Source organism: Spermophilus citellus (assembly GCF_964194105.1).
Source record: "Spermophilus citellus genome assembly, chromosome: 3".
Classification (NCBI taxonomy): domain Eukaryota; kingdom Metazoa; phylum Chordata; class Mammalia; order Rodentia; family Sciuridae; genus Spermophilus; species Spermophilus citellus.
This window is the reverse complement of record NC_138184.1, coordinates 45,418,385-45,445,241: the sequence shown is the minus strand read 5'-3', so window position 1 is coordinate 45,445,241 and position 26,857 is coordinate 45,418,385. Positions and strand designations below refer to the sequence as shown.

General features: G+C 35.1%; 1 protein-coding gene and 1 pseudogene across 11 annotated transcripts in view; both read right to left on the bottom strand.

Annotated features, from left to right (window-relative positions):
• ANKRD28 (ankyrin repeat domain 28) overlaps positions 1-26,857 on the bottom strand; it is a 178,178-nt gene that overhangs the window by 32,856 nt on the left and 118,465 nt on the right. For all 10 annotated transcript variants that reach the window (XR_014020791.1, XM_081283822.1, XM_081283817.1 and 7 more), the window contains 6 exons: positions 24,925-25,003; positions 23,427-23,541; positions 22,092-22,174; positions 20,190-20,253; positions 18,080-18,148; positions 15,647-15,787 (listed from right to left, as the gene is read on the bottom strand). Coding sequence is in view for 9 of the 10 variants with exons in the window: in XM_081283822.1 (XP_081139948.1) it covers positions 15,647-15,787; positions 18,080-18,148; positions 20,190-20,253; positions 22,092-22,174; positions 23,427-23,541; positions 24,925-25,003 (551 nt within the window). In the remaining variant the exon portion in view is untranslated. The remainder of the gene's footprint in view (positions 1-15,646; positions 15,788-18,079; positions 18,149-20,189; positions 20,254-22,091; positions 22,175-23,426; positions 23,542-24,924; positions 25,004-26,857) is intronic.
• Positions 1,390-15,637, bottom strand: LOC308645184 (palmitoyltransferase ZDHHC6-like; annotated as a pseudogene). Its single transcript has 3 exons — positions 15,633-15,637; positions 6,849-6,882; positions 1,390-2,168 (listed from the first exon to the last, which is right to left on the bottom strand). The product of its transcript is annotated as a palmitoyltransferase ZDHHC6-like (transcript).

Genomic DNA, 26,857 nt, shown 5'->3' with positions numbered 1-26,857 from the left:
AGGATAGCACAATTTGTTTCACACACAAATTAACCATACTCAGAATTTTAATACAAAGACCAGAACAGACAAAACCCCCCAAGCCATTTCCAAGTAGAAATTCCCACTCATGGATGTCTACTCTTACAGCAAAAACAGAATACACACAAAGGCTATGGATACCTCACCTACTAGAGTTCTCAATCTAGATCTCTCTAGGAAACAGTGGCAAGAGAAGGCTGAGCCCTAAAAAAGCCCACACAAAAGAGTAAAAAAGAAATCCACGCCAACAGGTGCATAAAACCATAAAACCCAATATAGAAATACAAGAAATATGAAGAAACAGGTAACTCAACATTTCCTAAAGTTCATAATTTACCAGCAACTGACTCTAAATATATTGAAGTGGAGAGAATATAAGAGAAAGATAGTGGCCGGCCCATGAACACAAAAACAGTATTAAAGAAGAGAAGTAACCAAGATCTGAATGTACAAGAACTCTGGGACAACATTAAGAGACCAAATTTAAGAATTATTGTCATTGAAGAGGCTGTATGATACAGACTAATGGCATGGATCACCTCTTCAGGGAAAAGATAATAGTAAAATTTCTAAAATTTGAGAATGGGATGGACATCCAGAAGCACGACACATTCAGAACCCCAAAGAGACAAGATCAAAAATGAACTTCTCCATATCACATTATAATTAAAATGCCTAACATTAAAAAAGATAGAATTTTTAAAATAGAGAATACCCACTGATCTTTGATTTGACAGAATCCACATTATTGAAAGATAGATAACAAAAATTGAGCTTATAATGAATTTGACAAATGAAGTTCTTGAAGTATCTATAATATTACATAAGAAATATCAACTGAGGGGCAAATAAAATTATCACATGCTTCTGGTAAAAGGGGAACTCAATCTGTAGGTGAAGTCCAGAATATGTAGCACATTTAAAACCAACCAACCAATGACACACACCTAGATAAAACACAATTAGCTTACTTGAGTGAAATGTTTTTCCTTTTAGGAGGAGGAAGAAAGAAAAAGTGGTAAAGAGGCAAGAATTCAAAGGCATATGTAAAAATGGCTTCTCCATTTCAAAATGGTAATAAAAATATTTAAATCATGGCACCAGGGAACCTCTGAGGAAAAGAATACCTTAAACAGAGTAGGCTCATTGCATAGTTTTTAGTAATAAGTACAATTTTCAAGTTGAAGTAAATGTAAAGAATAATTTCATTTTAATAGTGGCTATATTGTTTTTCTTCTTGCCTTCTGGGGCTAGATCTGCTTCAGCATGACAGGGACACTTTTCCACATGGTTTCTAGGGAACCATCCTCTTATTCTTGGAACATCTACAAAGGAATCACCCAGAATTTTGTCTCCACATAAGCAGCATCATAACCCTCTTGTGGCTAAAATGAACTCCCCTTTTTTTTGTAGCTGTATTTGAGGGTTTTCAGTGTAAAAGATTATGATGATTTTGTTTCCTTTATTCAATGGACAGTAGGCATGACTATAATCTTCTATGACTTTATAGCAAACACTTCTGACCCTCTCATATGCTTTTTGTTTCCACTGTTCTATTATTAAACTGTAGTGGCAACAGTCTTCTCTTATTGGCCACTCCAATTCATTTTCTGGGACCCTTGACTATGTAAATACCTTTTTAAAGTTTTTCCAACTACTTTCCACATCATAGGGGAAAACAAAAGACTGCATCTAGTTGGTAATATTGAATTTGATCTTTAGCCTTTTCTTCAGTCCATGATTCAAAATGTTTTGTTTCTATTTTTTTTTTCATGTGGATAAAAACCACAATCCTAATAGCTATGGTTGTTTCTAAAGTTAATCCCAAGGCAAACAAGGTGGCAGCAAATACAACTAATTCGAAGGGAAAAACTGGAAGAGGATCTCTCTGGGCTGCATATCAATTTTTACTGTGTTCCACTCAAAGGACAGCCAATTATAAGTTGAATGTACACAGTCATAACAAAAATGAAAGCAGCATGAATAAAATACAGTGGTGCTCAAAGAAAAAAAAGTATGAACAAAGCATGATTTTGGTAACCACAACAGTTATTGATCCAAGGGTGGTGATGGTCCATTTTCATCAGACATCTGTTACATGTTCTGCAATGATATAAAGAAGGTGCCTTGTATGTTTGGCAAACAAGCTAACCTGAGTTTTCCAGTTTCCACCCCAAAGGAATAAAGCTGCGAGAGACAAACATGGAATTGAGCCAGGTGCTGTGATGCATGCCTGTAACCCCAGTGACTCAGGAGGCTGAGGCAGGAAGACTGCAAATTTGAGGCCAGCCTCAGCAATTCAGCAAGACCCTAAGCAACACAGAGAGACCCTGTCTCAAAAAATAAAAAAGGTTGGGATATAGCTCAGAGGTAAGACACCCCTGTGTTCAATCCCCAGAACTAAAAACATTGCATTGAAGCAATTATAAATTTCAACAGTCCAATTTATCAGCATAAAGAATCAGAAAGATCTCAAGTAAACAATCCAATGCATCTCAAGGCCTTTAAAAATAAGATGAAACCAATTCCAAAATGTATAAGGAAAGCAATAATCAAAATCAATGAACTTAAAAATAAAAATAAAAAAACCCCAAAGCATCAATGAAATAAACAGTTGGTTCTTTGAAAAGATATACCCTTAGCCAAACTAACCCCAAAACAGAGAAGACCCAAATTAACAACATTAGAGATGAAAAAGGAAAAATCACCACAGACATCACAGAAATCCAGAGGATCATTAGGGACTATTTCAAAAACTATACTCCAACATGGCGGCGGGCTCGGAGAGATCAAGTATCTGACCTCTCCAGCTGCGCGGGCATAGGGAGTCGTAAACTGTCTAAATGCTGTTTGCTCAGGATCACTAGGCAATGCTGAGCTGACGTGGATCTGGGGCCAACAGTTTGGGCCTCTCAGAACACACACCGAGCCCGGATCGGCTGCATTCAAGCTACGGTTCGCCTGCTTCTCGTGACTCAGCACTAACGATCCTGCTGAAATAACTAGTCGGCTCTTCTAAACCTGCAGAGGTAAAAGCCAACCGAGCCTTCATAGGCAGTGGCCACAGGATTGAAACGGGGCTTGGGAGAGACAGTCAGGACCCACGCGATTCATTGGTCACCCGGCAAAGGGAACGAACAGTCACTATTTGCATGGGATACCACCATGGCAGAGAACTGACATCACGGGTGGAGGAGATAACTTCATTGAAACCAGCGGCGACAGGTGTGTAATCCCCTAGCCATCCCTCTCCACACAGCAGGGAAACCTGAAGGGCCCCTCCCAGCTCTCCCATGAGTGCGATAGCCAGACCGAGGGAATCAGGAGTGGCGCGGGACTCGGAACTCCCGGCTATCACTCCCACCAGTGCTGACAACTGAGGTCCCTTGCACCAGCTACCGGGGGTGTGGCTACCGGAGGGCAAGCAAATTCGCTGGGGGTTCTCAGCCCCAAGCTCTACAAACTTAGGGTCTGAGGGAGGCAAACAGGGAGAGTGTGCCCAGGCGTTCATGAAAACAGGGCTCCCAGGAGCAGCACAACTGGCGTGTGTGTAGCCAGTATTGTGGTGAGCGTCACAGGTGAGCGGGGCCTGGCTTGAGGAAACACAAGAGAAGGCCCTAGACACTCAGGATTGGAGACCCGCTGAGTCTGGGAGGAAGAGCTGCTGCACAGTGATTGGTTCCCACCTATTAAGAGGAGAAGCTTGGCCCAGTGGGCACAGCTTCACCTACTGGAAGTTAATCGAACTCTATGACTGCATTTATTATTATTATTATTATTTTTAATTTGGGTTTTATTTCTTTCATTTTCATTTTTTTGTTGTTGTTCTTTAACTTTTTTAAAATGTTTTTAATTTTTTATTTTATTATTTTTTTTAAATTTTAATATTCATTTTGTTATTATCATTATTTTTTTTAAAAAAGTTTTTTCTTTATTTATTTTCTATTTTTTTTCTTTTGTCTTTTCATTTCTTTTCAATTTTCTTATTCCCCTTCCTTGAATTCTACCTGCCTACTCTCATTCTCTTTAGTGACTTCTTCCCTTCCCTTCTAATATCTTTCCTCCCAAGCATCAAATAAATTTATAAGAGTAAACAGTAACTCAGCAGTCAAACAGAACAAGAAGTAACATGAGCAGCATAAAAAAGCAAGGAAGAAAAGGAGTACAAACAATGAAGGACAGCCTAAATATTCAGGAGGACCTAGAGTCACCAGAAAAATGGTCATATAAAGAACTCAAGGAATACCTTAGACAGATGGAATGGAACCTTAAAGAGGATACGAAGACAGCAAATTCAAGCAGCGAAAGAACACATTGAAAATGAATTACATAAACAGATAAAAGAAGAAGTTAAGCATCTTTATCAGGAGATAGAGATTATAAAAAATAATCAAACAATAATTCTAGAAATGAAGGAAACGATAAACCAAATTAAAAACTCAATTGAGAGTATCACTAACAGAGTGGAGCAAGCAGAAGCCAGAACGTCAGATAATGAAGACAAAATATATCATCTTGAAAAGAGTCTAGCCAACTCAGAAAGGCTGGTAAAAAATCACGAGAAAAGCATCCAAGAGATATGGGATAACATAAAAAAACCAAACTTACGAGTCATCGGGATAGAGGAAGGTACAGAGATTCAAACCAAGGGAATGAGTAACCTGCTGAATGAAATAATTACAGAAAACTTTCCAGATATAAAAAAGGAAACGGATATACAAATTGTAGATGCATACAGGACACCGAGCACACAAAATCACAGTAGACCAATGCCAAGACACATTGTTATGAAGATAGCCAATATACAGAACAAAAAGAAAATATTAAAAGCTACAAGAGAAAGGAGGCAGATTACATTCAGGGGTAAACCAATAAGGTTAACAACGGATTTTTCATCACAGATGCTGAAAGCGAGAAGATCCTGGAACAACGTATTTCAAACACTGAAAGACAATGGATGCGATATTACCAAAAGCTCTCTATAGGTTTAATGCAATGCCAATCAAAATCCCAAAGGCATTTCTTGTAGAAACAGATAAAGCAATCATGAAATTCATATGGAAAAATAAAAGACCCAGAATAGCAAAAGCAATTCTAAGCAGGAAGTGTGAATCAGGCGGTATAGCGATACCAGATTTCAAACTATATTACAGAGCAATAGTAACAAAAACAGCATGGTACTGGTACCAAAACAGGCAGGTGGACCAATGGTACAGAATAGAGGACACAGAGACTAATCCACAAAGCTACAACTATCTTATATTTGATAAAGGAGCTAAAAGCATGCAATGGAGGAAGGATAGCATCTTCAACAAATGGTGTTGGGAAAACTGGAAATCCATATGCAACAAAATGAAACTGAATCCCCTCCTCTCGCCATGCACAAAAGTTAACTCAAAGTGGATCAAGGAGCTAGATATCAAATCAGAGACTCTGCGTCTGATAGAAGAAAAAGTTGGCTCTGATCTACATCGGGCTCCAAATTCCTTAATAGGACATCCATAGCACAAGAGTTAATATCAAGAATCAACAAATGGGACTTACTTAAACTGAAAAGTTTTTTTCTCAGCAAGAGAAACAATAAGAGAAGTAAATAGGGAGCCAACATCATGGGAACAAATTTTTACTCCTCACACTTCAGATAGAGCCCTAATATCCAGAGTATACAAAGAACTCAAAAAATTAGAGAATAAGACAACAAATAACCCAATCAACAAATGGGCCAAGGACCTGAACAGACATTTCTCAGAGGAGGATATACAATCAATCAACAAGTACATGAAAAAATGCTCACCATCTCTAGCAGTCAGAGAAATGCAAATCAAAACCACCCTAAGATACCATCTCACTCCAGTAAGATTGTCAGCCATTATGAAGTCAAACAACAACAAGTGCTGGCGAGGATGTGGGGAAAGGGGTACTCTTGTACATTGCTGGTGGGACTGCAAATTGGTGCGGCCAATTTGATAAGCATTATGGAGATTCCTGGGAAAGCTGGGAATGGAACCACCATTTGACCCAGCTATTTCCCTTCTCGGACTATTCCCTGAAGACCCTAAAAGAGCGTACTACAGGGATACTGCCACATCGATGTTCATAGCAGCACAATTCACAATTGCTAGACTGTGGAACCAACCCAGATGCCCTTCAATAGATGAATGGATAAAAAAAATGTGGCATTTATACACCATGGAGTATTACGCAGCACTAAAAAATGACAAAATCATGGAATTTGCAGGGAAATGGATGACACTAGAGCAGATTATGCTTAGTGAAGCTAGCCAATCCCTAAAAAACAAATACCAAATGTCTTCTTTGATATAATGAGAGCAACTAAGAATAGAGCAGGGAGGAAGAGCAGGAAGAAAAGATTAACATTAAACAGAGACATGAGGTGGGAGGAAAAGGGAGAGAAAAGGGAAATTGCATGGAAATGGAGGGAGACCCTCATTGTTATACAAAATTACATATAAGAGGTTGTGAGGGGAATGGGAAAATAAACAAGGAGAGAAATGAATTACAGTAGATGGGGTAGAGAGAGAAGATGGGAGGGGAGGGGAGGGAGGACAGTAGAGGATAGGAAAGGTAGCAGAATACAACAGTCACTAATATGGCATTATGTAAAAATGTGGATGTGTAACTGATGTGATTCCGCAATCTGTATTTGGGGTAAAAATGGGAGTTCATAACCCACTTGAATCTAATGTATGAAATATGATATGTCAAGAGCTTTGTAATGTTTTGAACAACCAATAAAAAAAAAGAAAAAAAAACTATACTCCAATGAGATGGAAAACCTAGAAGAAATGAATATATTCTAGACTCACGGTTTGCCAAAACTGAATCAAGGACATAGCAAACCTAAACAGATCAATAACAAGCATGAGAAGACGAAGTAATAAAAGGCCTTCCAATAAAGAAAAGCCCAAGACCAGATAGATTTTTAGCTGAATTCTACTAAAGCTTTAAAGAAGAATTAATGCCAATGCTCCTCAAGTTATTCCATGAAATTAAAATTTGACTTTATGAAGCCAGTATCACACTCATAGCAAAACCAGTTAAAGACACTTCAGGGAAAGAGAACTACAGTCTATTATCCCAGACGCAAAAATTCTTACTAAATATTACCAAATTGTATTTGGCAACATATTAAGAAAACTGCACATAACGGCCAAGTTGGTTTTATCCCAGGGATGAAAGGATAATTTAACATATGCAAATCAATAAATGTAATTTGCTACATAAACAGAATTAAAAACAAAAATCATATTCTTCTCAATAGATGCAGAGAAAGCCTTCAATAAAAGTCAGTACCCATTCATGATAAAACACTGAAGAAACTAAGAACCTGCTTCAACATCATAAAGGATATATACAACAAACCTAAAACCAACATCAGGGGAATGGGGAAAAACAGGAAGCATTTCCTTTAAAATCTAGAATGAGATGACAATGTCCACTCTCATCACTCCCATTTAACATAATAAAAATTCTAGTCAGAGCAATTAGGAAAAAGAAGAAAATAAAAAAGGTAAAAATAAAAAAGGAAGAAATAAAATTCACTGTTTATAGATGGTATGATAATAGATGACCCAAAAATCCTCACTAGAAGACTGAGTTAATAAATTCAGCAAAGTAGCAGGTTACAAAATCAATGTATAAAAAAAAAAATCAATAGCTTTCTTATACACCAATAATCAATTTATTGAGAAGGAAAAAAAATCCCAATCACAATAGCCTAAACAAAACAAAACAAAGCAAACAAAACACCTCTAGGAATAAAACTAACCAAGGAAGTAAAATATCTCTATTATCAGTTAAGAAAGAAAATGAAGAAGACATAAGATGAAAAGACCCCCCCCCCTTTCATGGATAGGCAGAATTAATATTGTTAAAATGGCCATACTACCAAAAACAATATAAAGATTCAATGCACTCCCCATCAAAATACCAATGATATCCTTTACAGAACTAGAAAAAACAGTTCTATTTTCATTTGGAAAAGATGCAGAAAACCAAAACAATTCTAAGCCAAAAAAGCAATGCTCAAGGCACAATAACTGACTTCAAATTCAAATTATACTATAATGCGGTAGTAAAAAAAAAAAACAAAAAACTAAACTTCATGGTACTGGCAATCATCTGATCCTTCATAAAGGTGCCAAAAACATACACTGGTAAAAAGATAACCTTTTTAAAAAAATGGTACAGGAAAGAATGAGACTAAATCCTGATCTCTCACCCTGAACAAAAGTCAACTCAAAATGGACCAAAGACCTAGGAATTAGACTAAAATTTAATGTACTAATAATAAAACATGGGAGGGAATGGAGTTGTGGCGCAGGGGTACAGCACTCGCCTAGCATGTATGAAGCGCTAGGTTCGATCCTCAGCACCACATAAAAATAAATGAATAAAATAAAAGTATTGTGTCCAAATACAACTAAAATATTTAAAAAATGGGAAAAAAGCAGCTCTAAAGCAATGTAAGTGATAATTCAGAAACTCTATCATATATTTGATTGTATAATTATATAAACTCTATAATATATGTGTGACATACGCACACACACTCACACACATTTACACATAAGGGTCATCCTTTCGATTCGAACCCTTATTTCTTTAATGAATTCCGTAAAACTCTTTAGAATTATTTTTGGAATTTTGATTTGATATAAAACCCTCATGTTCATCCATTAAAGTGGAATTTTGATATTTATGTACAGCTAAACTTGTTAGGAATCAAGGATGATGAATAAGGAAGACTGTTAAAATAAGTACCATTATGATTAAAAAAAAAACACACACACAAAAAAAACAGCCCAAATCTGGCTCTAAAGTAACAAGACTGTTATTTTTCAGTTTCATAAAATAGCCCTGAGGGAGTTTCAAGAACAGCAAATGTTTCAGGCCATGTGTAAGTTGTTTGTTTGTAGACAGGAATTCCTATGTGCCCAGTTCGCTCACTGAAATGTAGAAAAGGCTTGCCATTCTGTAGGTTAGTTTCATTACATCCCAGGCACAAACATTTTACCAGAAGGCATTAAAAAACAAAATAAATAAGATCTATATCTCTGTCCATATCTCTTTAATTATGTTTTCCAGATGTGAGGAAATAGTTCTCCCTTAGTGAGACCGGCACAGTCTATCAGTAGAACAAACTATTTTAAGATAACTCACTGATATATGAGTACTGAATAAAAGATTTATGTAAGGAAAGCAAAACAAGTTCTTGTTTACTTTCTAACAGCCAGGCACAGTGGCACAACCCTGTAATCCAAGAGACCTGGGAGGCTGAGGCAGGAGGATGGCAAGTTCAAGGTCAGCCTCATCAACTTAAACCCTGTCTCAAAATAAAAAATAAAGAGAGTTGGGGATGTAGCTCAGCGGCCCTGGGTTCAATTCCCAATATTCAAAACAAATCCCCCCTCCCAAAAGCCCCCCAAAACACAAAGAGGTAGGAGACTATGTTCCAATGCATTATTTACACTTTTCAAAATTTACATCACTAATGGTTTGAAATAATTATTACACATGCAGTAGTTCTTAATGAATCACATTTCTTTAATTTTTAGCATTCACATTATCACAGATGGTAAACTTTATGCTACAAAACAAGAACTAAGTTAATTAATATTAATAAAACACTTTTTACTGATAATGCCTTTAGATTTCACCAAGCAACATGCATTTTCATCACTATTTTATTAGATATGCTGGGTAAGCATTATCTTTAACACGTGAAAAAAATTACTGACATTTAGGAAAGTTAAATGACTTGTCCCAAATTTTTGCTAGAATAAAGTAAAGCAAGGAATAGATAGACCTCTGGTCTTATAATCTTCACCCAGTTTTTTCTTTATATGCTCCTATAAAACTTCAGTGCAGTGGCTAATCAGTAAAAGATAAAGCTAAACTGAGTGGTTTGTAAAATACTGAATTAAAAAGTTACTCGATACTAAAAATCTGGACTTAAATTTTAACATGAAAATGAGTGTGGGAGGTGAGTGACTGTTCTTTTTTTTCAGATTGTAAATTAACACATACTCTTATAAAGCCAACATAATTAAGATATGATGATTCTCTACATTCTTTCTTTCCCCTGAAATGAAAATAAGTATGCAAAATCTGAAAGAATATTATGGCTTAAAAAAAAACAACAACAACTATTCTTGCTGTTATAGTTTTGTTTTTCTTATTTAATATGTTAAACAAATTGAGTATTTTTATCCCAATTAAGCACATAAAATAAATAAGAATGCATTTCAGATTAAACTTCTCCTACTTTCCCCCTGACAACTCATGAACCCCCACAATTTCAAGTTTGTTCAAATTTGAACTGATTTAAAACTTCGTGTCCCATGGCTGGTCAAAGTCCACCCAGATAAAGGGACATAGCATTGTTACTCCAAGAGGACTTCCTTCCTATAATGGTGTGTAACAGTGGCTGTACTTACAAAAACAACTAAACAGTTAATTTAAAATAAAGTTATCCTTCAAAGAAAAATTATAACATCCCAGCTAATATATTAAACCCATTTAAATCTCACATGGCTTATGAGTGTGATCAGGTTATTATCTCCATTTTACAAAGTAGGCATAGAGGTTAAGTAAACTATTCAATGGTCCACACAGTAGGCAGCAGAGCCTGTATCAAACACAGTGCTTTCTTACAAACATATACAAAATGAGTACAACAAGCTTTGCTGATAGAAATCACATAAAAATCAAAAGTATATTTTCTCTATAACATTATAAAAAAAGAAATTAAAGGTTTTGGCAATAAAATTTCACATACTTAGGAATAAATCTAAGAATTATAAAATCTCTACAAGAACAATTACGTGATTCCATTTAAATAAAGTTTTAAAATAGACAAACAATGGTGTTAGACCTCCAAATGTGATTCCATTTCATAAGACTGGCTGTGGTCTGAATGTTTATATTCACCACCCCCTAATTCATATACTGAAATCTCAACCTGTCATGATTTGGGTATATGTCTCCCAAAAGCTCCTGTTAATGCAAGAATATTCAGGTGAAATTATTAGATCACAAGAGCTGTAACCTAGTCAGTCCATCCTAGTTTGATCGGGCTGACTAGATAGTAACTGTTGGCAGGTGGGGTGTGACTGGAGGAAGTGGGTCATGCCCTCCAAAGGCGCATCTTCCCTGTGACCCCTTCCCTTCTCCTTCCCTCTCTGCTTCCTGACCCTCCCAAGAGCTGAGTAGCATTCCTTTGCTAGGTCCTCCCTGGACAAGTGCTGCCTTGCCTTGGGCCCAGAGTAAAACAGTTGGGCATCTATAGACTGAGCCCTCTGAAATTGTGACCCCCAAATAAACTTTTTCTCCTTGTTGTGCATTTTGGACACAGGGATGCAAAAGCTAACTAAATCATACCCCAAAATATTAAGAGATGGGGGATGGGGCCTTTAGGAGGTGATGATGGTGCCCTCATTAATGAGATTAGTGATCTTATTAAACATCTGAGGGCCTGAAAGAGTTCTTTCACTGCCTTCCCTCATGGGAGGTTAAAGCAATATGGTGGTCAGTGAGAAAGTAGGCCCTAGTTAGACACTGAATCTACCAGCACCATGACCTTAGATTTCCCAGGCTCCAGAACTGTGAGAATAAATTTCTGTTGTATATAAGCCACCCACAATTTATGATATTCTGTTACAACATCTGAATGGACTAAGAAAACTGGTACTGAGAAGTACTATAACAAATATCTAAAAATATGGAAGGGGCCATAGAGTTGGATAACAGAAGCTAGAAAGGTAAAGGACTAGGGATATGGCTCAGTGGTTAAGTACCCTGGGTTTAATCACCATACAAAAAAAGAAAAAGCAAAGCACATGCAAGGCCTTTAACACTGATAACATGAAAACATGAAATAATCCACAACATAAATATAAATAGAAGTGTTAATGATGGTTATCTCAGAGTTGGCACAAGGAAGATTCATTCCTCATGTATGGTATAATCAAGAAAAACCATCTCAACCTTTCCCTTGTCTAATACACATTACACATAGGTATGAGGGAACCCTCACCATTCTTTTTCAAGCACAGTTTTACTTCTCTTCAACTGGCAAAGAGAATTGCATTTTTTTGGGGTGGGGGGGTGGGTGGTTACCAGGGATTGAACTTGGAAGCACTTGACCACTGAGCCACATCCCCAGCCCTATTTAGTATTTTATTTAGGGACAGGGTCTCACTTAGTGCTTTGCTGTTGTTGAGGCTGGCTTTGAATTCGCAATCCTCCTGTCAGCCTCCCTAGCTACTGGGATTATAGCATATGCCACCGTACCTGGCTGAATATTTAATGTGCTTACTATGTTTCTAAGAGGAGTCAATTTTTTTTTTTTTTTTGTTGGATTCTAATATGAAGTGGAAATAAGGCACTTCAGAGGATTTGCTAACTCACAATTTTCTACAAAGAACACAAGTATCAGGATAAGGAGGGCAACTAACAGAATAATTAGAATGGATCAGAAATGATTTCATATAGTTTCCAATACTTATTGAAAGTGAGGACAGAGGAACATAAGGTATAAGAGAAGTGTAATTACTATACGTCCCATCTAAATAGTAAAATATCAATGTCAGAGCATCAAAAATTCCAAAGAGCCTGGTGTGGTGAAACATGCCTGTAATCCAAGCAGTTCAGAAGGGTGAGACCCTAAGTAATTTAGTGAGGATCTGTCTCAAAATAAAATATATATATTTAAAAAAGGGCTGGAGATGTGGCTCACTGATTATAAGCAATCCTGGGTTCAATCCCTGATACAAACAACAACAACACTACCAAAAGAACATATAAACAACTTTGCCTGGTGTGACTTAAAGGCAAGAAGTGGGATGCTCACAGGGGATTATTAAAAAATAAGGCGTTGTGGCATATGCCTGTAATCCTAGAGGCTTGGGAAGTTGAGGCAGGAGGATCAAGAGTTCAAATCCAGACTCAGCAAAAATGAGGCACTAAGCAACTCAGTGTGACCCTGTCTCTAAAATAAAAATACAAAATAGGGTTAGGGATGTGGCCCACTGATTGAGTGCCTCTGAGTTCAATCCCTGGTACCTTCTCCCCCAAAAAACAAGGACGGGGGGAAGAAAAAAAAAGATAAAAACCTGAGTTTATACTTTCACAAAGATTCCTAATGAATACATCAATGAATCAATACATGATGACTTTAGACAGGACCTCTGGAATTCTGATACTTTAAAGACATGAATCAGATGCTCCAAGTTTCTTTTATACATACTATTTCATTTAGATTCATTTACAACTCTTAAGTGAGTTCCATTTTAATTTTGTAGAGAAAGAAACCTTTGCTTAGTAATTAATTACCTGGCTTGGGCTCAAACAGGTTCAATACGGATATCACAAGATTTGGATCTTTCCGATTCTGAAAGTTCATAATCTAAACCACAAATCCCAATACTACGCATTGAAATATGCTATTCTTCTGCCATAAGAATTCAGGTTTGCTCTCTGTGCTTCCTTGTTACCATGTCCTGGGCAGCTTTCCTCTGCCATACCCTTCTGCCACAAAGTTCCGCCTCACCTCAGGCCCAGAGCAACAGTCAGCCATCTATGAACTGAGGCCTCTGAAACTGCAGTTGGAAGACCCTTCCACAACTGCCAAAGATTTTAATAGCTAGACTTTGAATTGCTAGGTCCTCAAGATCCACCAAGTTCCCCCAGGGCCAACTTCCAGCTGCTGCCACAGTCATTTTATAATGCAGGACTCGACTTAGATAGCAAACCCTATTCTGTTACTGATGCGTAACAAAACACCTCATTATCTCTCAGAGTCCCTTGGGGTTGGGAGAGAATTCACATTTAATGCAATTGTCTAAGGGCAGGAGGAACAAAAGCACAATCTGTTGGGGGGGGTATGTTTGTCCTTCAGTAGAAATTAGATTATGCTGAGTTATATCTAATAATCAGTCTGTGGGAATGGTAAAAAAACTATAGATGGTGATAAAATCACTATAGATACAAGCTATTTTCAGAACATCTAGACAGGTATGGTAGTACACGCTTATAATCCCAGTGACTTCCAGAGGCTGAGGTTCTAAGAAATTTAGCAAGATTATCTCAAAATAAAAAATAAAAGGACTGGGGATGTGGGTCAGTGGTTAAGCACCCCTGGGGTTCAATCCCTGGTACTAAAAACAAACAAAGCAAGAAATAGCTATAATTCAAACCCTGAAATTACAAAATTAATAAACCAAAGTATTTTCTAATTTAGTCTTTATCACAGATTTTCTTTAAATAGCTATTATCAAAAAACATACTTCAAATACTCCTCCCAAAGTCTATCTCTGTCCAACTTTTCTGCATATATATCAAATAATCTAAAATGACATATTCCTGAAAATAAGAAGTACATTTTACTAATGCTGTGAAGATTAGAATTTTAGCCACAGACCCAATAACAACAAAAAGTTAACTACAGAAATGATTTGAAATTAGTTACAGAATTTATATATAAAATTAACATTTGTCAGGGTTGACTATAGCTCAGTTGATAAAGTATTTGCCTAGCATGCATGAGGTCCTGGGTTTAATCCCTAGTACCTTCAACCAACCAACCAACTAACTAAAAACAAAACACAAAAATAAACATTTATGAATTATATCACCAAATTACGCCTTTTTAAAATTATTTTTTTTAATTGTAGATGGACACAATACCTTTATCTTACTTATTTTTATGTGGTGCTGAGAATAGAACCCAGTGCCTACATGTGCTAGGCACATAATTCAAACCCTGAAATTACAAAATTAATAAACCAAAGTATTTTCTAATTTATAGTCTATCTTCTCTATCGCTGAGCCACAACCCCAGGCCCAAATTATGTTTTTTGAGGATAGAAAGTAAATATTAAAAGCCAAAGAAATAATTCTATGCTAAATGCAACTTCCAGGAAGAATGTTTATAAACATCTTTCCAAAGGAGTCATTAGTTTTCCTAGCATTATTTTTACTCTTCACTGACTTTAGATAGCATGGGGAATACCAAAGACACTGAAGAGCTTTTTTCTGTTTTCAATGAGTTTACTTCTTCCAAGAAGAAAAAAACTATACTAAGGTAATATAAAATGGTCTGATAAACTTCTATAAGCAATATTCAATTATGTATCACTCATTCTTTTGTTCTCATTCATTCTTGGCCAGCATTTACTTACTCTGTCATCTAATTTAACCTTTCAAATGGGAAAAGTATGAAAGTGATATTAAAACTATTGTTTTACTATGACTATTTACTATAAACTACTATAAACTAAAAAGTATGAAAGTGATATTAAAACTATTGTTTTACTATAACTATTTACTATAAACTATTGAGGAGGAAAAGAAGGGACCTTTATTTTTTTTGCCACATTAGTCAATAAGGCAGGTTACTGAGCTGAGTAGGTTAGTAATAACTATGATGTAGGAATAATAATAAAACCAAACTTATTTCTTAAACTAAAGACTCAGGGAAAGGTAATCAACAACAAAAACAATATAAAAAGGAAATATAAATATGCAATAAAAACAGTCTTCCACATGGAAGAAGCCAGTTTACAGAAATAATCATCTTTCACTCTTACCCCATAATACTTACTTGCCATCTGTGTCTGATGTAGCTGCATAATGTAGGGGTGTGCAGCCTCTTTCATCAAGGTCATTCACACTTGCTCCTGATCCCACAAGAGCAAACAGGCACTGGTAATTGCAGTTGGCAGCAGCATAGTGCAGTGGAGACCTGTGTGTCAAGTTAATAAAAGATAAGAGCCAGGGACATACACTAGTAAATAAGAGCATAGTTGACTTTTACTCTACATTTATAAACACTGTATTTATGATGGGCCTTTCAATGACTTGTAATATACACCAAGTCTTTTTAGAGGACATAAAACTAGGAGGAGAAAGCAAAGTGGTAGAGAATGTTTTGGTATAAAAAATATAATCAAAACAGTTATTCAATGGTTCTTAAACAGCTGTAATCCAGTCCCCTGAGTGGATTATAATCTTCTTATTCTGATCAGAAACTGGAAAGCTTTCATTTTAACAAAGCTTCTCCTACCGCTAATAAAAAAATATAGAAGCAGTAGCTTCTACTCAAGTCTCAGTAGAGAAATAAAATATAAGAGAAAAAAATAGAAGCATTATAAAGAATGCTCCATTATATCAACTGCATGATAAGCCTACATAGTAGTAGTATCAGACTTCTCATGCAATAAAGACAATTTTGAAGACTATTCACTACTCAGAAGAATTAGAGTACTGTTTTAATTTCTAAAGACTGAGTATTTGTAGTTGATTTCTTTTTTGGCATCGGGAATTGAACCAAGGGGTGTTTAACCACTGAGTAACATCCCCAGTACTTTTTGTATTTTATTTAGAAACAGGGTCTCACTGAGTTGCTTAGCGCCTTGCTAAATTGCTGAGGCTGCCTTTAAACTTACAATCCTCCTGCCTCAGCCTCCTGAGTGACTGGGATTACAGGCGTATGCCACTAGCTCCCAGCTGTAGTTTATTTCTTTGTGGTTAATAAAGTGAAAGAGAATGTTACTAAATTTATGAGTAAACTATTTTAGGATCACAAAACTGATGATTCACTACCCTCCCCCAAACCAAGAAATACGATTGTAAAGTACAGTTTAGTCTTCACAGTACAATTTTTACCTAGTAAAATATTATTCTGTCTATGGTACATTACATAGATATATATTTAAAAATGCAATTAACCCTCAATTCCTTTAAAGCTTATAAGGTCAGAATTTGCTTCAGAAGTCCCCACTGCTATTTATACTACAGAGTACTTGATATGCAATAAAATTATTTTAGACAGATTAAAGTATAATTATCAAAGCAAATTAACTATAAAATATTGTATTCCAAAGCCAAACAAAATGATTATGATTTTGTGGGTCATTAGTTCCTTCCATTAGTAGACTTATGAGATCAATCTGTTATTCAAAGCCAGTATGGAGGTCAAACAGTTTATTCTTTTCTTCTATTCATTTTTTATTTCCTACCATACATAATTATTTTTACTTTTCTTCTGAAATGTCCAATCACATGCACTGATATTTGCACATTTCCTTCTAACACACACTCTTCCCTGTCATAGACTTTGATAGGCACAGTTCTCAACTGCTGACATGTAATTTTGTTCATAATGCCACTTCTATCTTTCAAACAAATACCACCCATTAATTCTTTCCTGTAGAGTCTTAATACATTCTGTGCTTTGACAGGAATATACAATGGTAGCTTCAAATATCACTACCACAAATGCTAGTTACAGTAAAGCCTGGAGCTGAACAGTGAGAAAACTGGCTGAATGACAACAAAGAAATCTGGTCATTTCATAGCTAACTTTCTGAAGATCATTCTCAGTGGGATATGTGAATGGGTGTATGAGATTTACATACAAGAGAAAGAAAACACACACACACATATTTGAAACCTATTTCCTCTCTCTTTAATAGTGCTTTGTAACCAGAAATAGCAAGTAGGATCTCTCAACAAGGGAATGACTTCTGCCAAGAATTGTTACTGTATCCTAGGTACTATGAATTTCTTGAAGGACCATAGGTACCAAGGAATATCAAAATTTTTATTGCCTTAATTATGGGAGAAGTGGTATCAAAAAGCACTTACTTACAAGGGTAAGGCTGTGGCTAGTCTTCTAGGGCTTTGGGAGGGAACCAAGTGGAAGGAGACTGAATGAGAACTAATATTTAGAAGATATTGACTTCAGATAGGACTCTCAATGAATCATGATCACAAAGCCAAAGATATGGAATCTTTAATTCTGTCTTCTTTTTGGTTTTAACAATTCTGAGACAGGCCCTCGTTAAGTTGCTAAGGCCATCCTTGAACTTGTGATCCTCCTCCTTTAGCTTCCTGAGTCACTGGGATAGCAGGCATGTGCCACTGTGCTCATCTCTGAATTGTTAATTTTTAGAAATCAATTAGAAGGTAAAGCAAATCGTTAAGTAAATAAAATCAATCAGTTTCTACAGAGAAACTATATAACATGACCTACCTCCCAAATTTGTCCTTTTTGTTGAAATCTGCACCAGTATTCAGCAGGAGGTTTAGGCACTCCAAATTCCTATTAGGTAAAAGAAAAAACTTAATTGTCAGAGATTTCGCAGTAAAATTGGTAAGTTTAAATAAGAATTTTTATTCTTATTTATTTATTTTTTTAAGGTGGACACAATGTCTTTATTTTATTTTTATGTGGTGCTGAGAATCGAACCCAGTGCCTCACACATGCTAGGCGAGCGCGCTACCACTCGAGCCACATCCTCAGCCCTAAATAAAAATTTTTAAATGAGGGTAAATATGAAAAAAATAGCATGATTTACATTCTGTGAAGAATAAAACATTAGAATTAATCTTATCTAAAATTTAAGAAATTATGTATATAAATAGTGGTACATTCACAGGAAATAACAAATGACTCATATCATTGTTTAGAAGGAAGAGCACATTTGTAAAAGAGGGCCTAAGGAAATTTTAGGAAACCATACGCTTGTAATTAAATGGTTTAAATTTAAGTGGTTTTCAATACTAAATTTAAATAGATTAAAAAACCAAAAAACTTTAAAACATACCCAAGTCAGTTCTCCATTATCTTCTCCTATACTATTTTTTTCAAATATATATTTTTTCAGTTGTAGATGGACAAAATACCTTTATTTATTTACTTTTATGTGGTGCTGAGGATCAAACTCAGGGCCTCACACATGGTAGGCAAATGCTGTACCCCTGAGCCACAACCCCAGGTCTCTTCTCCTATACTATTAATGCTTACTTAGATGCCTCAATTAAAATAACAGGAGAAAACGTAATACTCATGGGTATTCCTGTAATTTAATTTTTATAATTTTGAACATCAATTTAGTTGAAAAGTGTAACTGCCAAATAATCAGACAAGTCTGTTGGTCCTCTCTCTGAGGGCAAGTTACATGGAAATTAGCTTTTAACCATAACATTCTCTGGAGACCACAAAAGAATAAGGGAGTCAGTCACATTCTCACAATCCACTTATGGATTGTGGTATTCTTGATTTAGAGCACACTTGACCTCTGAAGTCTCTGGAAATTTTTAAGGAATTATCATTGGAAATAAAGTTCTTGCAAAATGTCCTTCTAACAATCACAAATTAAAAGTAGCTTATCACATATCTAAAGAAGCATTAGATTAGCAACATGCTTTCAGAGACTTAAGGGTTTTAGTTGAAGTTTGTCATTCAACAGAACCAATTGCCTTGTTTCCTCATAAGCTATTTTAAAACAGTCCAAAATCTCCAATCTCAAAATTTTCTTTTCCCAGTAGTATCAAGACATAAACACGACCAACATTTTTTCCCTTAAGATATGGTTTAAAAAGTATCTGAAGAGCATTAGTATTATAGAGAACATTCTAAATGGTTTGTTGTTCTCATTTGACTTTAGAAGACATTTTTTACTTGAGGAATCACTTTATTCATTTCTTCTTTTATCCAGGAATTGTTTTCACTTAAAAAAAAAAATATATATATATATATACACACACATACACACACACACACACACACACACACACACACACACTTCCTTTTGTAGGCTTGCTCTCCTTCCCCCAGTTAAAATCTATGACTTAGGTAAGAGAGGATTGGGGGTGGGGGACGAGTGAGCGATTTCTGCTACTTTGGACTTCCTTTGTGTGTGTGTGTGTGTGTGTGTGTGTGTGTGTGTTTTACTGGGGACTGAATCTAGGTGCACTCTACCACTGTTAAATCCTCAGTCCCTTTTCTTTGAGATAGGATCTTGCTAAATTTCCTAGGCTGACCTTTAACTTGAAATCCTTCTGCCTTGGTCTCCAGAGTTGATGGGATTACATTCATGTACCACTGCACTCAGGACTCCCCCCCAAATCATTCCTTTTATGTTTTCTTATTTTTTGGTGACCCAGAAATAAGTAAGAGGAACAAAAACAAGAAAAACTGCCATGACCAGCTTTCTTTGTCATTGTCATTGTGCTGGGGATCAAACCTAGGACCTCACACATTCCAAGAAGCATGTGCTCTACTACTGAGCTATATTATATATACTTCCAGCCTCCCCTCCTATTTTTTTTTTAAAGAAATAAAAATAGTATTTACATACCCTCCAGCTGCAGCTGCATGTAGACAAGTCCTGCCAAAATCATCTGGGGTATCGATTTCAAATCCTGTAAGAATGTATGTCTTATCGATTATATAATATTATAGATGTGTTACTTTAAAGTATTATATCAAGAAATGTCAAGAATCATAACTTTTCCTCGAATCCTAAATAAAAACTATGAGTTCTGAATATGAACAAATGAATGAAAATATTTTTAATAATGTACAATATTACAAAAAAATTTACCAGTATTAGATTGGTGTTTCAAAACAAATATTAGAGTGTTCTTTTTAAAAGGCCATACCAGGCATGGTGTCATGAACTGTTAGTCTCCTAGCTATGTAGGAGACTGAGGCAGGAGGATCACTTTTCAGAAGTTTGAGGTCAGCCTTGGCCATTTAGCATCCTATCTCAAACAAACAACTCAGACTTCTAAAAAGGCCACAGGATACCATGGAATATTATTCAGCAATAAAAAGATACTGATAATGACACAAAGATGACCCTTATGAACACAGTGATTCCATTCTATGAACTATTCAAAATGGGCAAATTTAAAGACATAGAAAGTAGATTAGTGGTTACTTAGGGATAGGGGAGGGCAAAAATGGAGAATAATTGCTAATGTTCCTTTTTTATTTTTAACAAGGGATTGAAGATTTTTAAAAATGGTATATTATGATGGTTATTCAACATACTAAAATATATTGAACTATATTCTTTTTTAAATACTTATTTTTTAGTTGTAGTTGGACACAATACCTTTTATTTTATTTATTTATTTTCATGTGGTGCTGAGGATCGAACTCAGGGCCTCGCACATGCTAGGTAAATGCTCTACCACTGAGCCATAACCCTAGCCCCGAACTATATTCTTTAAAGGGGAAATCATAAGGCTTTTTCAAAGAGCAATAAGTGTTTGTTACCTGTACATTATTACTGCTAAGAGATACATAATAGTATCTAATAATTGAAAGCAGTTAATAAGAATCATAAATTGGTAGTAATAACTTAGAAATCTATCATCTTGGTTTTGTTTTTTCCTTTTTGATACAACTAAAGTTGCCCAAGCTGGCCTTGAACTTGTGATCCTCCTGCCTTAGCCTCCTGAGAAGCTGGTATTACATGTGTAAGACATAGCACCCAGCTTGATCCTGTTTTGTTTCAAACAGACTATTAGAATTTAAACTACTAATTATATACTGCATAAATAATTTCATCAGATCACAGAACATACTTGTTTCTTGAAATGGAAGTCAAGACCAATAAGACATACAAATGAAGATTTTTTGCTTCCAGTTATTAAAGGACAATCCAAGAAGACTGCCATCTAATAAACAAAAGAAATATCTAGAAATATCACATACCCCACTCCAGCTAAAAAAGAAGAGGAAACAATTATAAGAATAAAACATTTTCTCCAGCTGATGAGAAAAATCAAGTTTTAAAATTATACTATGTTTATGTATGAATATACCAAAATGAATTCTGTATATGTACACATCTATATAAAACTATAATACACTAATTGAAGTAAGAATATTAATATTGGTACTGTTACAAGTACTACTACTACTAGAAAGAAGGTCAGTAGAGCAAGAAAATGGGGCAAAGAAGAGGAGCAGCAAAAGGAAGGTACTGGGAACTTCGACTGATCAAATTATGTTATGTGCATGTATGAATATGGAACAATGAATTCCTCTATTATGTATAATTATAATGCACCAAAAAAACTGAACAGTCAAACATCTAAGAGGTATTAATGAGTAATCTATACTTGGATCTATTTATACGTAATTAAAAAAAAAAAAAAAAAGATAAAGACAGCGTCTTAACACTAGGAAGTGAGGGAAAAAAACCCACAGAAAAACAAAAGAATTGGTCTGTGAAGGCTCCATTTACCTGAAGAAAGAAGTTTCCTGCAGCAATCTGAAAAACCACTTAAGGCTGCCAAGTGAAGGGGGAACATTCCATGTATGCCACGCCTAAAGTTAACAGAATAATACATTCATTACAACACAAGAAAAATATAATCATTTAAATGAATTATATACAGACTACTTAAGTAAAAGATACCAGATGAGTCAAACCCCAGACTTTGGAGAATAATATGGTCAGAGTGTGAAAGTAGGTAGAATTTACTACACAGTTATATTTTTCCTAGAGTAGGTTTTTCAACCTCAGCACTACTGTCATTATGAACTTTATCATTGTTGGAGTATACACTTTACGTTCAGAATGTTCACCAGCATTCCTGGGTTATACTTACTAGATGTAACACCTTCCTTCTCAACCAAAAATGTCTCTGGACATTAGCTTAGGGAGCAAAACTAACTCCCATTTGCCCTACCATTTAAAACCATTCCCACAAGGCAAGATGTTCAACAATGTTCATCACACTTATTAAAAGTAAAAAGTAGGAAGCAAATTATGTTTGCAAGTAAGAAGGATAAAGTGTGAAACATTCATATAATAATTAAATCCCACAAAATCAAAGAACTAGAGCTACTGGTAGAGACATCAATCAGTTCCAAATTTATATCTACACAGTAAGTCAATGTGAATTTTTTATAAAGGTTGCAAAAAAGATGTACAGTAGATATGTACAGCATGCCATTTATAAATGTATAGAAGATATAAAATTTCTTAAGGAATAGATAAATGTATACACAGAAAAAATAAACACTAATTTAAGTACAATATTCATTTCTGCAAGGTCCATACAAAAGATCTCATCTTTCAAGTAAAATTTCACAGGAAACCTTATTATGTAAAATAAATAAAAGTGGGAAGCAGGGGACACACTGTAGTAGCAACCAAGGAATCCATGAACTCTGCATAACAATCTGAAAACAATCATCTAGATAGTATTTAGATGAAAACAAAAAGTGTGTACAATTTTGTCAGACTCCCAAGTCCCTGGGATTACAGATGTGTGCCACCACACCTGTTAAATTTTTTCCAAGTCTCTTAAATACTTCCACACCAAAAATAAAGATCTCAAAAATTAAATCTCTGATCAAAATTGCAATTAGTTATGTTTGAAAAAGAAATGTAAAATATATATAAAAAAAATGCTACCTTGACAAGAAAATTATATTTATATATTTACATACCATACTGGCAATAAAAAGGATAAGGAAAAATTCAAGTATAATACTGAGGACAAAAATCTACATTTCCATCTGTTTGTATTTCCCTGTGATAGCTCTCAACACCTCTGTAAGTACTACTTACTTTGCAGTGTCAGCACCACTTGTGATAAGAGTGTTGATCAGCAGCTCATGGCCATAACGTGCTGCTATGTGCAAAGGGGTGTTTCCATTCTTATCTTCACAGTCAATTACAGCTCCTGTAAAAAAAAAAAAAAAAAGGCACATGTCAGACCCTGGACTATATAAAGATCAAGTCCAACTTATTACGTGCAATGTAACGTAAAACACCTCTTAAGCAGAAACTAATGGATACAGCACTTCTAACTAAATTTTATTCATACCATACTTACTGGGTCAGGAAGTTGGGGTTACAGGTTTTATGGCTGAAGCAGTTTTGCAAATTGAGCATAAATTTTTAATATACTTTAAAGCCAAGCATGGTGGTACACATAACTCAGCTATCCAGCTACTTGGGAGGCCAACGCATGAAGATCACAAGTTTGAGGTCAGCCTGGGCAACTTAGTAAAAATCTTTCTCAAAAATCATAAAATAAAATAAAAATAAAATAAAGGGCTAGGTGTAGCCTAGTAGTCGTATACTTGTCTAGCATGTGCAAGATCCTGGATTCAATCTACAGTACTGCTTATTAAAAGAAAAAAAAAAGATTTTAATATACTTAAAATTGACAAAAGACTTCAAGGGTCTAGCAAAATTTAAAAACCATTATTGCTAGAACAAAATCAAGCACACTTCTTTAGAGCATAATTTTTCAGAGCTTCAATATGCACATTCTGCACCATTAAGAAGATTGAATATACTGCTCAAAAAATTATTTGATTATGAATTTGTTCCTAGTTTTTACCTACAAAACTATAGTACCAGCTGAGTGTGTGCACCTGTAATCTTATCAATTTGAGAAGCTCAGGCAGGGGGACTGCAACTTTGAGGCCAGTCTCAGCAATTTAGCCAGACTCTGAGTCAAAAAATTAAAACAAGAGCTGAGGATGTAGCTCTGTGGTAGAATGCCCCTGGGTTCAATACCCAGTACCAAAAATAAAAAAGCAGAAAAACAAACAAAAACACAAGCAAAACCTATAGTACTTATTCTATCTTGAGGACTATTAAACAGCTCCTTCAAACATGGTTTGTGAAATAATGACTTAAACATACCTAAAAGTTTTTTATTTAAAAGTTTAGCTTGCCTAATAATAAAGTCAAACACAAAATGAAAGAAGTTCATAAAAATCAACTAAAATTCTAAAAATTTAAAATATTCAAAAAGCAAAAAAAAATCATGTATGTTAATATATATAATACTTGTAGTGGAAAGGCAGTTTTCTACCAAGCAAAGTTGATTTAAAAAAAAAAATCAAAACTAACTGCTATGGAAAATTTATAAATAGAAAATTAAAATTCTGAAAGATACACATGCATAGCATTTTATACTCTATAACTTGATTTTTTAAGAGATTTGAAGTCAAATATTAAAAATTTATGGATTACAACAATTAATACCACTCATTTTGTGGATGTTTTTACTAAAATAAAGAAATAAAAAACAAACAGAAATACTTTTTACCACTCTGGATAATGGTTTGTGATCTGGAGAATCTACCGTGGAGGGCAGTCATGTGCAGAGGGGTTTTCCCATCCTTACTCTGAAATGATTGAACAAAAAACAATTTTTAAAAATTACTATTATCATATTAAAAAATACTATTAGAATATGTAATGTTTAGTATTATTATGAATATCCTCCATCTTCATCTTCTACAACCATTTCTCAAGCAATAACTTTAGTTGAAGCCTATGGAGAAAAAATAGCTGTTCTCTTCAAAATTATGAACTAATTTTTTAAGCATGAATATCATACTATACAAATGTACAAAAAACTCCATAATCACAGTTTATACAAAACTCTGTATGGTACATAAGATATGATCTTAATATTAATCTTATATTCCATAGTGAGGAAACTGAGGCACATAACCATGAATGACACAATCAAGATGTGCTTCTTAAGTTTAAGACTCAAAATTTCATACAGTTCCAATGCTTTCATTCTATGAAATCCTAAGCCCTATCATTTTTGACACACTGGGGATTGAACCAAGAGATACTCCACCACTTAACAGGCCCTTTTGTTTTTTATTTTAAGGCAAGGTCTTGCTATACTGTCAAGGCTGGCATTGAACTCATGATCCTCCTATGTCAGCCTCCCAAGTCACTAGGAAAACAGATGTGTGCCACCATGTCTAGCTTGAAGGAGGGTCTTGACCAAGGAAAAGTGAATACTGGAATTAAACTTGGATACTATAAATCATTTAAAAAACTATATATAATAATTTGTTTATAATTATTTGTAATCAACATTGTTAATCATTTTCTGAAATCACTTAATACATTAAACTGGTTGTACATTTATATACGTAGAAATTCTAAAGGCATTCTCAATATGAAGAAAAATAATCCCTGATGTAGGTGATAACTTTTCTTCAGAGTTAGGTAATTTCTTTTTTCCCCCTAAAACTTTTAGGTTGGCTGGGTGCAGTGGCATATGCCCGTAATTCTAGCTGCTTGGGAGACTGACGTAGGACAATTACTAGTTTAAAGCCAGCCTTAGCAATTTATCAAGGCACTAAGCAACTTCACAAGACCTGTCTCAAAATAAAAAATAAAGAAGGGCTGAGGATGTGGCTCAGTGGTTAAGCACCACTAGGTTCAATGCCTGGTACCAAAAAAATAAATAAATAACCAAAATCTTTTGATTAATAAAAACACACAAAGAAAAGAAACTGGGTTGTAGTTCTAACTGCTGAGCAATACCCAACATATTGATTGTGTACATACTAAAACTGAAATGTGACAAGTGCCCTAGATTTATACTAACACCATTATAATGGAGACCTCAAGAAAGCCTCATGCCATGTGGATTATTATGAAAGCACATCATAAATACATAAACCTAGGTGTTTTAGTTTATAATTAAAAAAAATTTTTTTAGTTGTTGATGGACCTTTATTTTTATTTATTTATATGTGGTGCTGAGAATCAAACCCAGTGCTTCACAACTGCTAGGCAAGCCACAACCAAGCCCAAGTCCATAATTTTATATAAAATTTTCACACACACAAGCAAGTGATCCAAGTAATCTTAAAAAAATTTTCAATCCTAGAGGAAATCTGAAAAGGGATGAGGGAGAGAGGATACATGCTTGCATTGCTATTTGCCATAAGCAAAAATTTGGACAAGTTTCCTACTTGAGACTTCATTTCCTCAACTGAAAATGAAGACAATAACTAACATCTATACATCATAGATCTGTTGTTCAGAGTAAATATGATACTTTTTGGAAAACTTCATATACCATACATACTATAAATGCTTATTTTAATATAAAATTATCATTTTTACTTCAAGCTTTTTTCTTTTACTTTCGGGTAATAGAGATTGAACCCAGAGGCCTCTACCACTGAGCTACTTCCTCCACATCCCTTTTACATTTTTTTCTT